This window comes from Macrosteles quadrilineatus, unplaced genomic scaffold (genome assembly GCF_028750875.1).
Source record: "Macrosteles quadrilineatus isolate MER2022 unplaced genomic scaffold, UCM_ALF_1.0 Scaffold_6__1_contigs__length_79288215, whole genome shotgun sequence".
Classification (NCBI taxonomy): Eukaryota; Metazoa; Arthropoda; class Insecta; order Hemiptera; family Cicadellidae; genus Macrosteles; species Macrosteles quadrilineatus.
In genome coordinates this window covers 62,272,131-62,286,207 of record NW_026542599.1, presented here as the reverse complement: position 1 = coordinate 62,286,207, position 14,077 = coordinate 62,272,131, and the positions used below count along the sequence as shown (strand labels likewise).

Here is a 14,077-nt window from a genome sequence, read left to right as displayed (position 1 = left end):
TAATTGTGAGTTATTCAAAGAACTTGATGTTAAAGAAACAATTTCAAGTAAAAAAAAAAAATACAAGATGTTTGGGCCAAGTAGGATGAAGAGATAAAAACACAATCATCAACAATGTTTGGAAAGGTTAACAGGAAGGAATTCGACCTCTATAAAAACAACAAAATGCAAAAAATAGAAAATGCCTCATATGAATTGATTGTAAAAGTACCAAAGAGGGTGGAAGGAATGTTGGTATGTTGGTATGTGCTATGTAGTATATGTTGGTACGGCTAAAAACCAATTTGGTTTTCAATTAAAGTAAGTAAACATTTTCTCAACTCATTAGGTCTCCTATTCTACTTCAAAGGCTGATCAACTGACATATATTTTACTCCATTGTAAATATTAATATAAAATAATGATTAATAGAGAATCTGTCTTTAAAATATAAATCCTTACAAATAGAAAATTGTAAACAAATTCTACAACTTCACCATACTGAAGTGATGAGATCCAATTTCTGACTGTGTGTGAAGGAACATTATGGGGTTTTGACGATCACAATGCTGTCATGGGGAAGTGAGGCCTCTTCTCCAGGCTGGCTTCTTCCTGCCAACACAGGATTCAAAAGGGTCAAAATGTGATGAACAATATTTTTTTCCTACAGTCACGTGACAAAGTGGGTGCTAATTGCTGTATTTACTTACATTTGCCCGCACACTCTTTACTTTTGCCGCACAACAGTATTGCAACCAAATAAAACAAAACAGCGTGCTTTATTAGGCACGTAATATGTGTACGCTTGAAAATAAGTCCCATTTCGTTCAATGTTTGGATTTAACCTAACCTGAAAACGTGTTGTACAGTGTTTGAAAGACTAATTATTTATGTGCTTTATAGTAACTGTAGGAAAAATATAATGTGTAACGCGAGAGCAAACTGCCTTTGCTGCAAGTGCCACTTAGCCCACTAGTTACACAAATAACTATTTTCACACTTCTCCATAATATTTCAGCTAAAAATTCACAAATAAAAGATTAAGTACATTGTTCGGAAGTTACAATACATCTTTAAAAATCAACTCTTAAAATGGTTCCATTATTGTTTTGCTACTATATACTACCATCTTTTCTATTATTCAAATGCAAAACGTATTGCTCCGCCAAACCAACAATGAATTCATATTCAAATCATTGAAATTCTTTTACATTATAACTTGTCGTAAAGTCGAAGAAGGGTGGTTGATACTTTAGCCTAGCGATATATACAATGTGACAAGAAGATTATGTACAAGTTTTTTCCAAAGGAATAAGATTTGGTTTTGCGTCCGCACCCGAATTGAGGGAAGCAGCAGCGTATCTTGATTATTATTTAAAATTATCGTTTTTGAGTGAACTCCTGTTTGATCATTAAGCCTGTGCGTGTTACGAGTTGTGCACTGGATTTTAGTGGCCAGTGGCCAAGTAGACTTCACCTGATCTTTGTCAAGCTATCAAATACAAATAATACTAAACCAAACCTCTAAACAACTAAAAATATTAATCAAAAACTTTACGATTGTTGTAAAGGATGTGTTATCTTTGTCACTTACATGCTGTTAGGAGTTAATTAGAGGTTAATATGAGGCAAAAGCTTGAGTTGCGAAGTCAATAATGACCCCATACTAGAGTAGAGAATCGACGTAGATCAGGGCCCTGGGGTAATTAGTGCACGATTGTTTGGTGACTGGTTTTGACTTGTTCACAGTGCCCGTATATGAGCCACCCCTATACTGGTTAGACCCGGCTTTTAGTCTAGTGGTTTCCCTTATTGCAGACCATGGAATTTCACCTAGCCATGGTAGGCTGAACTACCTTGGCAACAATTGCAACATCTGTGAATATATTTTTCCTTCCAGGAAAAGTCGGTCGCAATAGGCATAAAATAATGAATAATAGTTCCACATTACTGTATTAATCTTGGCTATTTTCTTTAGCAAAAACAGCAGGTGATGTTTAAAGTCAGACAGATAACGTACAGCATATGTCCTTGACACCAGCTGACACTTGTTCATCATAGGGATGAAAGAACAAGGTCCTAAAACTACTGTACGCATGTCATGAAAACCAAATTCGATATGTTGGTAATGTATTACAATATCAGGCAATGAAATAAAAGAATAAATATCTAAAATTCTAATAAATAAATTCCAACCGACAAGTGGTCAACTCACAGTCTAGGCATGTGCTTCAGGTCCATCGGTGTGGTCAGGTTGGTATCCGTGTCTGTCTCACTGCGGCGTCGAGTGTGATAGATCCACCCGAGGGTCGGCTGCAGTAGCCGGTTTGGATCTCGTTTGACTTCCACTGCACTCTTCACTCTTGGTTCAGGCTTGACCTGAGGCTGCTTCTTGGCTATCTGGCGTTCTGTAAATCTTCTGTCTTCATACCTAGGTCACAAGAAGTCATTTAATTGATTAAGTGAAGTACTTTTTAGTGACTACCAAATCGAGGAAAAATGTATAAAAACACAATGAATTCAAATAACCGAACCAACAGTTTAAAATAGGAAAACCAACAAATTAAGTGTCAGTTATTTAAAGTTAGATGAATTTTAAACATTTCATATGGTTTTTTTTATAGTCTACCAGTTTAAGAGTCTTATAGAGCTTTTCAAAATGCCCTTACGAAATCTAATAAAATAGGCTAAACTAACTGTACAAAAAATGCAAATAATGCCACTTTTATGGATCTTGGGCTTCTAATCCAACCCAATTTACTTAGACAATCATTGGGCGAGAGTATAACATTTATTAGACAAATGGTTACAATTACGGTACATGAATTTTACCATCCCTACCTTTAAAAGTAAATAAACATAATATATTTTATCAAGCTACAATTTTTATTACTTTATTCTTCTAACCTGAAATATTTTAGAAGAGTGGCAGCTTTCACCGCTGCTTCTCTTTTAGCTTCCAATTCCTCAGTTTCTTTTGCCGTCTTCAAGGCCAACTCAAAGCTAAGTTTGTCTTCTCGGTAACGGTTTACCAAAGCTCTTTTTTCTTCCTGGATATTTAAAAAACTATTCAAAGTTATATGTAAAATAATGGGGTATTATAATGCAATAATTTATCCAAACAGGCAATCTACCTAATCTACCAGCAATCTACCAAGTGGTAGAAGATGTAGAATTTAAATATATCAACATTAACACTCACTTCAAGTATTATCCACATATGCTCGCTTAAACATCACATACCTGATGCCTTTTTCTTTCTTCATCCTCTCTCTTTTTCTTCATCTCTTCTTTTCTTTGTTGTTCCATTCTTTCGAGCTTGGCAGCAACACAATGGGCCTAAATACAAAACATATTTAAGATTTTATCAATACAAAACTGCATAAAAAGAATGAATAATCAAGTTGATAGGGTTAGTAAGTCAACTAATAATGTGAGAATACTCACCGCTTACCCATGATAAAGGTTGTTGACAAGTTAAGGGGAGAAAGTATGTGTCAGATTGCTGATACCATTTATTTAATTATTATTTATTAGTGTAGTAATAGACACAATCTGGTAGGTCAAAGATGAAGACACCATATTATGTGTATTGTAAAATAAGTTCAAACAGCTAAAACCTTTACTTACTTTCCAAATTTCAATCTTCTCTTTCAAGTTGGGGTCCCGTTTTGGTTGAGGCTTTGGTTCAGTTTGAGGGCAAGGCTGTGAGTTTTCTTTCACTACAACTTTTACTGCCTTTTGAGTCTTCTTCCACTCTTCGATTGCGGTCTTTTTTGCAGCTTTCAATTTTAGATACTCGTTATACCAGGTCTCATGTGCTATCACTTTCTCCAAACTAATGTCTGGAACAATATGTTTACAATTTACAACTTTGTAATTTACTTAAAATTGTCAAGTTCCTTGCCAGCTGTTATTATTACTTTCTTGACTCACTCAATAACCAGCCTTTTGAAGAAATGTGTATTAATCTTTGTAACTAGGATAGTAAGGATACTAAAATATAGCTGAAATAGACACTCGAAGAATAGAGCCTCAAATATGGAGTGCATTTTCTATGAATAGTTTTAGATAGAAAATTTGTGTGACATACTGCTTAGAACTATTGACACTTGGCCTTTGGTTGACCAGTGTAGTAAGTAAGTGCATCTAGATTTGATAAGCAGTCTAAGGTGTTTTCTGCCTGGCCAGGAGACAGCATCACAGATTGATGGTTTGAAACCCGTCTTAGTTAGTGAATAGCTCATGAGCAGTTCGTCATTGGAGTTTGGCCATTGGAGAGGCTCACTTGATAAACAGTAGAAAGCTTGGGAGAAAGTTGGTGGAGTAGTTGAATTGTTTGTCTGGTGTTTTCATACTTTTTGCTTAATTTTATTGTGTGTCTTTCTACCAAAATCTTGTGTTAACAGAATTTAGTTTTTAAAGGATGACCAAGGTTGGTATTTTCAGTTTTGGAGGGAATTTTTATTTCCTTCTAATTTTCAGACTGGATGAGACAGGAAATGATTTTCCTTATGCAAAAAAGGGGTCGTTTTAATAATCTTCAGTAAATATTCTTGCAGGGAGCAATAATATTGTATATTAAACTAATTTGCAGTATTTGTTTTACGGTACTGTACTACAAAATCAATATTGTGTGAAATACCTAACAAAAACGATTAACTAATGAAGTTTTATATTTGGCGTAATTTAACTGTCGAACATCAGTCTAGCTGTAAAATACCGCTAACCATAAAGAAGTATATAAACTGACCATCATTGCGTTTTTTAAAACTGTCTAAAGTTGTAATGCTTGTTATGGTTCCCAAAATAAAAAAATATATTAGCTTTAGTAATCATACATTTTGTAAAAAGTACCTACAATATCATCATAACTATAATCCGCACCAATGTAAATACTTTCTGTGATTACAGAGGAATCGTGAATAACCCCCCCTTCTGCAATGCCATGATTATTAACATGTCTTGCGGTCAAGTCGCAATTGTCAACCAGTCCCGCAATCTTGTTGACATCATCATAGTTACTCGCCATATAGGCAACATCTCCGCGGTCACAGATACATCATTGTCGTCATGTATTGACTTACGCAGCGAAATCGCTTACAATTGAGAAAAAACATATCCTGGGAGAATCCCAAACCAAATTTAATCCTGTCCTGATGATCGGGAATATGTTTTCCAAATTAAATCAGACCTATCCATTCCTAATCTACACATTTGTTAATAGAGAAAACTTGATAAAAAATTCTTAAATAAATAACTAAGTTATCCAAGGGTTTAAAGGATTAAAGAACAGAAGGGCGTAAAACAGTAACAAGGTCAGGATTTGGTACAAACCAAAAACATTTTTTATATTTTCAGTTCAGTTATCTTAGAATTAAAATGATTCACTTTACAGCATTGTTTACTAACTTTAAAGCATTGCTTTTTTACTTTACAACACTAGAAACGGACCAATTAGGTTCAAGGATTGAGAGAAAAGAAATAAAATTGTATTGCTTCGAACGTCATCTTATCAAGAATCAAGAATTTATTGACCACTCAACAATTACATGCTATCAGTCTCGTCACAAAAAAAAAAAAAAAAAAAAAAAAAATACAAAATGTTGCAAAAACGCACACATATCAGCTGTTAAGACCAATTTAATTGCTTATGGGTGGTTGGTACAATGAGTCGTTGCATCACTATCCGTGGCAATGAGGTTATAAACAAAACATAACATCTCTTAGAAGTTATGAGTAGTGATTGTTAGTAGGCCTGATTAAAATGTTAGTAGGTAAAGTAGTGTAAGCAACTCGCGTGAATAGTCTTTACGTGATCAGTGCCAACATATCGCGAAACCAACAGACCATCTTTAACAAAGCCAACAGAGCTGAAAAACACAAAATCAAAACATCAAATATATCCTAAATAGCGTAATGTAAGAAAATGTGTTTACCTGGAAGATTCTCATGGACTATTTCTGCTGTTTTTTTTAACGAGTATTTTTTCCTGGTATTGAGGAAGAACATGTGATCTTTTTCTTTCCAGCCACCGTAGTGTCCTCCTTCGATGTGTAAAAACCTCTGGAATGCTTCAACTTCCTGATGAAATAAGAAGGACTTTAGTGAAAACTGTTTGGCAGTGACTTATCAAAGAGAAACTAGCAAAATGAGTTACCACTACACCACGAGTAAATGCTATCTAACCTTTGCGGTCCTGGGTAATTCTTAGGGTCAGTGGTGAAGTAAAGGTAAAAACTGAAGAAGTTTAACTGTTTGTCATACTTTCTATCTGACCATTGTAACAGCTGTATAAATGTTTATACATTGTTTTTGTTTTATGCTGTTAGTGTTTTCATATTGTTAGTTTTATTTCATGCAAGATTCTAGTTTTTTTATTAATCATTCAATCTACAACAATGTTGTTAAAGTAAAAGTGAACCAATTTGATATTGTTTATTAAATGTATTTTAATGGATTGATATATACTTACTGGACGTACAGTAGTGCTGCTAGTTAATGTCAACCCGGAATTGGTTTTCACAGTAGACTTGGCTGAAGAACTATCAGAAACAGAAAACTCTTCGAGTTGCAGGCGAATGTACTCAAATTCTTTTTCATTTTCTTTTTTCTGCTCCCTAGAACATTTAGTTTGGACTTATCACTTAAAGCTAAGGTTTTACTACATGAACTATATTAATATACTATATCGTATACAGTCAACAGGGTAAAGAAAAGATAAAGGTGAACAGTATTGTCCTAAAGATGTAACTAAAAGATTATACTGATTTTGATAGAGTATTATAGAAAACAAAAATACTTACTCACTATTTTTGTGGCTCTCAGCTGACATTTTGATCTTTCTTCTGTTAGTATAGTCAAACAGACATTTCCCGCCATCTAAAAAAGTCCATTTTGGTATGAAATACATCTGTTAAGTAGTAGGCTAATTATATTTTAGCAATTTTGTAAAACAAGAAACCTGCAATCTAAAACAACAGATAACCATATTTTTTGTTTGCTCACAACCATTTAAGGGGAACAGTATACGTGTTAATATTTTAGGCCTACTTATATTCCTTTTTCTTACAGTAATTCTAACAAAAGTGGAACAATATGGAATAGGTAGAGCTCGTGACATCTAAGCTGGCACTCGGCCGATCGCTACTAGTACCTATTTCAAAAACATTATGTCCCGTCATGCGGTTGCGTCAACTGTCCTCGCGACCCATATGAAGGCGCTCAAGTACCTACATAATACAAGGGGAGTCAACCCCGTGAGGCAGCGGAAATGTTTGCAGTCCGGTCTTTTCCCTACCTCCACCCTCCTCCTGCATACACTGCCCGCGCTAGGCCAAGTGCCAGCTTAGGTGTCACGAGCTATACTACAAAACTGTACGGTTAGGTCAAATGATACAATCCTATGTTTCAAATCTACTGAGCAAACTCCTATATGCCTTGGTAAATTTAAATTAAACAGGTTCATATCTCTTAGAGAATTTATCTTAGAGATTTGATCAGTATACTGTCGATACTGTTCATTGAAAGGACAACCATACAAAGAAGGCATTTTAAGCCAAGTATGAATGGAGATGAGTGTAGGATGAGTGGCACGATCTTGTAGTCTTGTTAGTGACTAAGGCCGACATATTCCTTAGACACAGCTGTTAATTAATAGCCCATACAGGGCAACTAAGGGACCTACAGTTTATGGTGGAATCCGAACCACATTTATGCTTTGGTATTACTGAATTGGTCTAATTATCAGAATAGTACTGATAATACATAATAATACATTGGCTCAGTTTCTTGATTTTTTAATATTTGATAAAAAAAAACACTTACAATGAAAAAATAAGTAGCCTATACAACATTTTTACACTACAGTATCTCTAATTAGATGTTCAGTGCTTGGCGAATGTTGCATGTTTAGTCTAGTATAAAGAATGAAATGGAAGACAAAGAACTGCATTAAGCACTTAAATGCCTTGGTGATTAAAGGGCAAACAAATATGACCTAATGAACTGTTTATTTGTTTAAACTAATCTAAAAGTTTGGACATTTTTAATAATCAATTGTCTTTAGCCTAAATTAGGTAAATCAAACAAAAAAGTGATTATTTTTTATTTCAAAGCACATTTTTATTACAGCTAATAATTTTAAAACATTTTAGCTTATGATGCATGCGATTCTTTGGAAAACCCATTTTTCAGACTACAAAACTCATATAGGCCCTAGTGAGTCAACTTTCTTGTAATCTATTTTTACCTTTAAATTTATTATTTGAGTACACTTTTTACTGCAACTGATAGTTTCTCAAATATTGTATCTAATGATGCCTGCGATACTTTGAAGGTAAAAGCCCTTTTCCCAAACCACAACTCATAGTAAGTCGACTTTCTTGTGATTGGTTTCTTCCACCGGGCGAGCGATGAGAGCCACAATGATTGTCTTGCGCTTGGCCATGATGGCAAACTCGTCCATTATATTCGCTGCCGTTAGCAGAGGAAGTGTGGGAGTAGCTATCAGAGTTGGTCACTAGTGAAGTGGTGCTCGTTCCGTACTGAGAATCTTTCTGCGAATCATAGTCGGAACGTCTGCAGCAACAAAGACAGCTCCTTATGAACGCCCAGTACAGAAAACAAATGAACAATATCGAAAGTAGTAGTATGAGAATAATAGCAATGTAAGTAGCTTTTGTTAGTTGTGCCTCACTTTCAAGCTCAGCAAACAACGACTCCTCTTCATCTTTATGACTCGTAGCTATGATTCCTGACCTTTGCTGTATTGTTTCTTCTATTCGCAGAACATTGCTGAATCCGACATACCAGGTTTCATCTTTCAAATGAGGCAATATTTTTGTTTTAAGCCAGTTTGATAATACTCTGTCAAACTCGGATTGTTCCATTCCTTTCTGCGACTGTGTGAGACAACTGGATGCTTCGATGTAGTATTTGATCAAAATATCGTAAGAGTTTCTGCTTTTCAAATTAAACAGAGCTCGGTTTTTGAAAGGTATTGCAATAGAGTTTGGCTTACTGTTGTCATCCAGTATGGGAAGAGGTATTAGTGTTTTTGATTGGTTGTCGATGGGAAATTCATCACCGGTTTTCGAGCAAGCACCAATACTCTCAGCGTAAAGGAGGTTACATGGTTTTGAGGAGGGCTTTGCTGGGAGTTTGAGAGGTAGAATTCTGTTGATGTGTTTTCTGACTTCCATCGGTTTTGTCCACCCATCACCGTTCGTCATAAGAATTCCTTTGAAGTTCTCTTGCACTCTATAAAATTCTGCAGCATTATCATAAGAAACGTATCCTTCATAGTATGCTTCGTTCAAAAGAGGCAAACCATAAGTTTGCAAATAACCGCCAAAAACGTCTGCAAGGGCAGCAACCATATAATCGTAAACTGTTTTTGAAGGTGCAATTTCTTTAAGGGTGGTCAAGCAGATATGAATGTATTCGAGTAAAAGAGGAATATTGTGAGGAATTTGCCGAGGAACCAATTCCATCATGGCTCTCCGAGTATACAACAAAGCCAGCTCTTCTCGACTCCAGCAGTACTTTCTATGAAGGTCTATGTTGCGAAATAACACTGTACTTGTATTTGGTAATTTGCAGACAGATTCTGCAGATATAGAAAACAAAAATGACAAAACGGTTAGGTTGAGTAACCACATTACAGTAAAGAAATTTACTCCTTGTTATCACACAAGAAAAATCCGTTAAAATTGTAATTTTTTTTTTACTAAGGAAGTAAGTATTAAAATTGATAGGCTATTTGGATTTTAGGCTATGTTCTTAAAGTTAGTAGTTTGCTCTGGGTTTCCTTAGCAACAGGAACAGCTGTGTTAACTTGGTAGACCATTAATTATATAATCACACCAAATGAATGGTCAATACTTGTTTTATTCAAAGTAAATGGCTTTGCACTTAGAATAATAACTTGTAGTTCTAAATTAATTTATCTCACCAGCACCGTTCATAATCAAAATTGATAGATCAACTTTAAATAGTAGGCCTACAAGTAAGTTAGACTTCCCATATTATTAGGCCTATACAATAGTGAAAAATATAAAAAAATACACAACAATAATATAAGCCAACCTGTAAAATCCACGTTAGCAGTATTGTCGCAGGTTTCATTCAAATCTTCTTTAAGTCTTTCCATATACTTACAATCCTCATGCTTCCCCATATTTATATGGACATAAAATTATCTGAAAAAAAACTTTACTTTTAAAAAGAAGGAAATGTTAAAATCACTTAGTCACAAACCATTTATTGGACTAAAAATTGAAACTTCAAAGTTCCTTTCCTAATTTTCACCACGGTAATGACCATTGACTTAGGCCTACTATGTTAAATAACCGTCCGTGAAATTTTACAATTAAAAGCAAGCTTTAGAAACCCACTGCCTACATTTTTACATGTAGGTACATTATAAGAATAAGAATAAGAAAGTTTATTGCCATTGACCAAATTGTACACAGGAATAGGCATTGTCAAATTACATTAAACAAAATATCAACAAGAATGTTATATCTATAGGTAACAAAGATTGAGAATTCCTAATCTACAGTATGAATGATTCCATTGTAATTTTATGTTTCAAAAAGTCCTTAACTGGGTAGAACGGATTTGCTACTATAGTAATATCAGAAACAAAAGAACCCTGGGCCGTTTCGAGCCGCGCAGGTTTGAATGGTACGCCACACCTACCTGCGCGAACCACGTGATCTTTTCGTTTCTGCGCAGGTTATTTTGTTCTTGGTATGTCTATAGCCAGTTATGCATTTTGGATTTGAAAAGAGGAAGAGAAAGGCTGTCTGCCTGAAGAGGCTGAGGCAGCTTATTATAAAATTTCACACAGTTAAGTTTGAAAGAATTACCTGTGATGGCTAGCCTGTGATGTGGTATATCCAGGATATATCCATTGAGGGTCACCTATCACCTACCAGTCTTACAGTGAGCTGAGAGCATTTAGGTTAGGTTAGTATACCCTAGTTTAACTTATGATAATTATAAACAAGGTTACAAAATTAACCTTTTCCTAAACTCATTCAAGAGGATGTACCAATACAAATTTATGTTTTTTTTAAATTTATCTCTCAAATTAAACAACATAGATCTAGCTTATAAACTGTTTGTATTAAATTCTACCTTGTTTGTTATATACTCATAGGGTAAGTTACACTTGCACAGAGAACCTAAGATATATTATGGTATGAATAGGGGCCGCTTGCCACTTGTATCGTACCTGAGGCCAGGCCCCGGGTACGATACGAGCGGCCGGGAGGATGGGGCACATTTGAACGGTTTAAATTTGCCGTCATTTTTATAATCGCAGGCCATTGGACCAGCTGTAAAATGTAGCCCTCCAACAGGACAACAGGTTGCATTCATCTCCCTTCATTTCTGATCAGTTCTCAGTTTGTTGTTGGGAAAATAAGTTTTAGAGCGCCACAAGAAAACTTTTTTAGCAGTATGGATTTGTACATTTTCCATAGAAAAACTATGTTACAGATAAGTTTGATCCATTTACCTTATGGCAAATACATACATATATAGATACAATTATGCATTTCACATTGATAAATTACAATTCAAGAAAACAAATTTAACTTTTTGCAAAATGGTGCCTAATGGGATGGATTTGAACACCATGTTTTCCTCTGGTAAGCCTGTTGTTCAAATGTACCCAAACTGATTATATTTGTTGCCTATACAAGACAGTAATGATTAATAATAATTTAATACTATAAGCTTCCTCAATCAACAATGAGCGTGAGAACTGAACGTGCAGCGAACAAATATAATTTTGCTAAATATTAACTTTGCAACATTTCGCTACAAATAATGTGAATCTACAACATTAAATAAATAATTTCAATAGAAATAAGAAGTGTTTTTATCAACTCACATGTATAACAATTTCTGTAAAAAAAAAATTCATTTTAGGCTACTTACTTAATTAGTGTTTTCAATTGTACCCGACTTCTTGTTGTTTTGAACGATTTTCATACTGGTACCTTGGTGAAAACAGATATTGCACATTAACTTAACATGTTAACTTGGAGGGTTAAAAAATAACTAAATTAAAGCTAACATTATGTTACGACTAAATGTAATAATGTTTTTATTAAAAACACATAAATTCACCTATTAATAAATTAAAGTTTAAAAAGTGTTAAAATGAGCCCCACTCTCCCCATACCTAATAAAGAACTCTTCCCACTTAAGTAAAGAAGATTAAAAATGGAAGAAATGCGTTGTAGGTTTTTAGTTCATATTTTCAACATTTTTAAGTTAGTTTTAAGTTGATTAACTTAACTTAATTTATCTTTTGGCTGTGTTAAGTTATTGATTTTTTAGTTACTTTTCTATAGTTCGGCCGCTTAGAAAACGGCCTGCACGCTAATGCTAAACCAATGCTCGAGGAGGTCGCTTTCTAAGCGGCCGAACTATAATACAAAAATGTGGTTAACTTAGGCCTATGGTTTTTATTGATGAGTTAGTTTATTAGGCTTAGTTAAATATAAGATAAAAACATACCATAGGCTAACTAGCCTAAACCAATTTTGAAATCAATGGTTACAATAGAAGAAAATTATATAGCCTATATGATAGGCCTATATCAAAAGAAACAAGTTTCGATAGGGGCCTATATAGGCCTGTATCATTATTCATCCGATAATATATCGTAGGTTCTCTGTGGAAACCTAACCTAAACGTAGGATCTCTGTGGAACTGAACCCAAAATGAACCAAACTCACCCAACATAGGCTAACCGCTGCATCACAGTGTGAAAGTGAAAAGTCTTCTTGAAGACCACTCACTAGACCTATGTCTTAAAACCGTCATATTCAATAGGTACAAACAATAGATTGATATCCTACGATAACATTAACTTACTTAATAAGTTATTTCGACTAATAAGCTACCTGTAATATAACTTCTTAATCAGCATCGTAAGTTACGTGTTATTAAACTTAATTTACCTGGGAGCACAAGAAATACGTCAAATAACACTTAAAGGGTAATAGCCTATGTAATATTTAATTAAGTTACACTTAGGCCTATAGGCTACTGTTTACTCACAAGATGGTAGGCCTAAATTGGCATTCGCCTATTGGGTCTGATGATGATTGGAGTGTCCTATCAAAATCGTCTGATCACCACTTAGGCCTACCATCTTTAAGTTAATATGTAATTTACCGTCCTGTGAGTAAACAGTAGCCTATAAGACTGTTTACTCCTACGCCTTCGCAAACTGTAGGCAACTTAATTTGTTTTCGAAATAAATACGTGGTCAATATTGGTGTATTAAATTAACGGGTACACTTCCATATCTGTTGGCACTAATATCGAATGAGTACTTTTTATCGATACATCGAACAATCGATATATCGATAAAAAGTACTCATTCGATAGTTTGGTTAGGTTATATATCGATTAATTGATATATCGATAAAAAGTACTCATTCGATATAAAAAGTACTCATTCGATATTAGTGCCAACAGATATGGAAGTGTACCCAAATTAACTTTTACCACAGAAAACATAGTAGTATGTTTTCTGTGCTTTTACTGTGTTTCTAGTGTCATCAAATTATTGTTGCCTACCAGGGCTACTAACTTACATAAAAATTGGGGGAGTTGCCTACACTCAAAAATTGAACTAACCTAAAAATGTTCCTCTAAGTTACGTACAAAGTAAAGCTCCTATTAGTACCTTTGAATTCATTTATGTCACAATAAAATGTAGATCACCACTGCAAGTATTTACGTTAATTACCAAAATCACAAACTGAGAATTTATTAAATGGTTTGATAAGTTAACTTATTTATAACAAAGAGTGTTGGTTGATAGACTTTGACAGTTCGCTTTGTTTTTGTTACTGTGTGTGGTCTGGTCGTGGCGTGGTGTATTTGTATTTGTTTGTGTTGTTTTGTTTTTGTTTGATCGTTTCGTGTGTTCAGTTCAGTTTCAGTGTGTTGTTATTGTGGTTCTAATTTTTTTACTTCCGTTTCAGCATTAAGCTTAGGCAGGCTGTAATCAAGACAAGGATTTTTCGCACTTTGGAGTGTATTATATATATATAATAGTAATAAT

General features: G+C 34.5%; 1 protein-coding gene across 1 annotated transcript; it reads right to left on the bottom strand.

Annotated features, from left to right (window-relative positions):
* Window positions 1-321: 321 nt before the first annotated feature.
* On the bottom strand, window positions 322-13,825 carry LOC128996719 (coiled-coil domain-containing protein 112-like). Its single transcript, XM_054422165.1, has 10 exons — window positions 13,697-13,825; window positions 10,069-10,181; window positions 6,786-6,861; window positions 6,455-6,599; window positions 5,919-6,063; window positions 3,610-3,824; window positions 3,223-3,318; window positions 2,887-3,029; window positions 2,195-2,410; window positions 322-591 (listed from the first exon to the last, which is right to left on the bottom strand). The coding sequence occupies exons 2-10, from the start codon at window positions 10,157-10,159 to the stop codon at window positions 552-554; spliced, it is 1,167 nt and encodes a 388-aa protein (XP_054278140.1). The 5' UTR covers window positions 10,160-10,181; window positions 13,697-13,825; the 3' UTR covers window positions 322-551.
* Window positions 13,826-14,077: the final 252 nt, after the last annotated feature.

Coding starts and splice junctions, on each gene's coding strand:
- LOC128996719 (XM_054422165.1), bottom strand. CDS start 10,159: ATGGGGAAGCATGAGGATTGTAAGTATATGGAAAGACTTAAAGAAGAT. Junction 6,862..10,068: donor TGCTAACGTGGATTTTACAG/GTTGGCTTATAT, acceptor GGACTTTTTTAG/ATGGCGGGAAATGTCTGTTT. Junction 3,030..3,222: donor AAGAAAGAAAAAGGCATCAG/GTATGTGATGTT, acceptor TTAAATATCCAG/GAAGAAAAAAGAGCTTTGGT.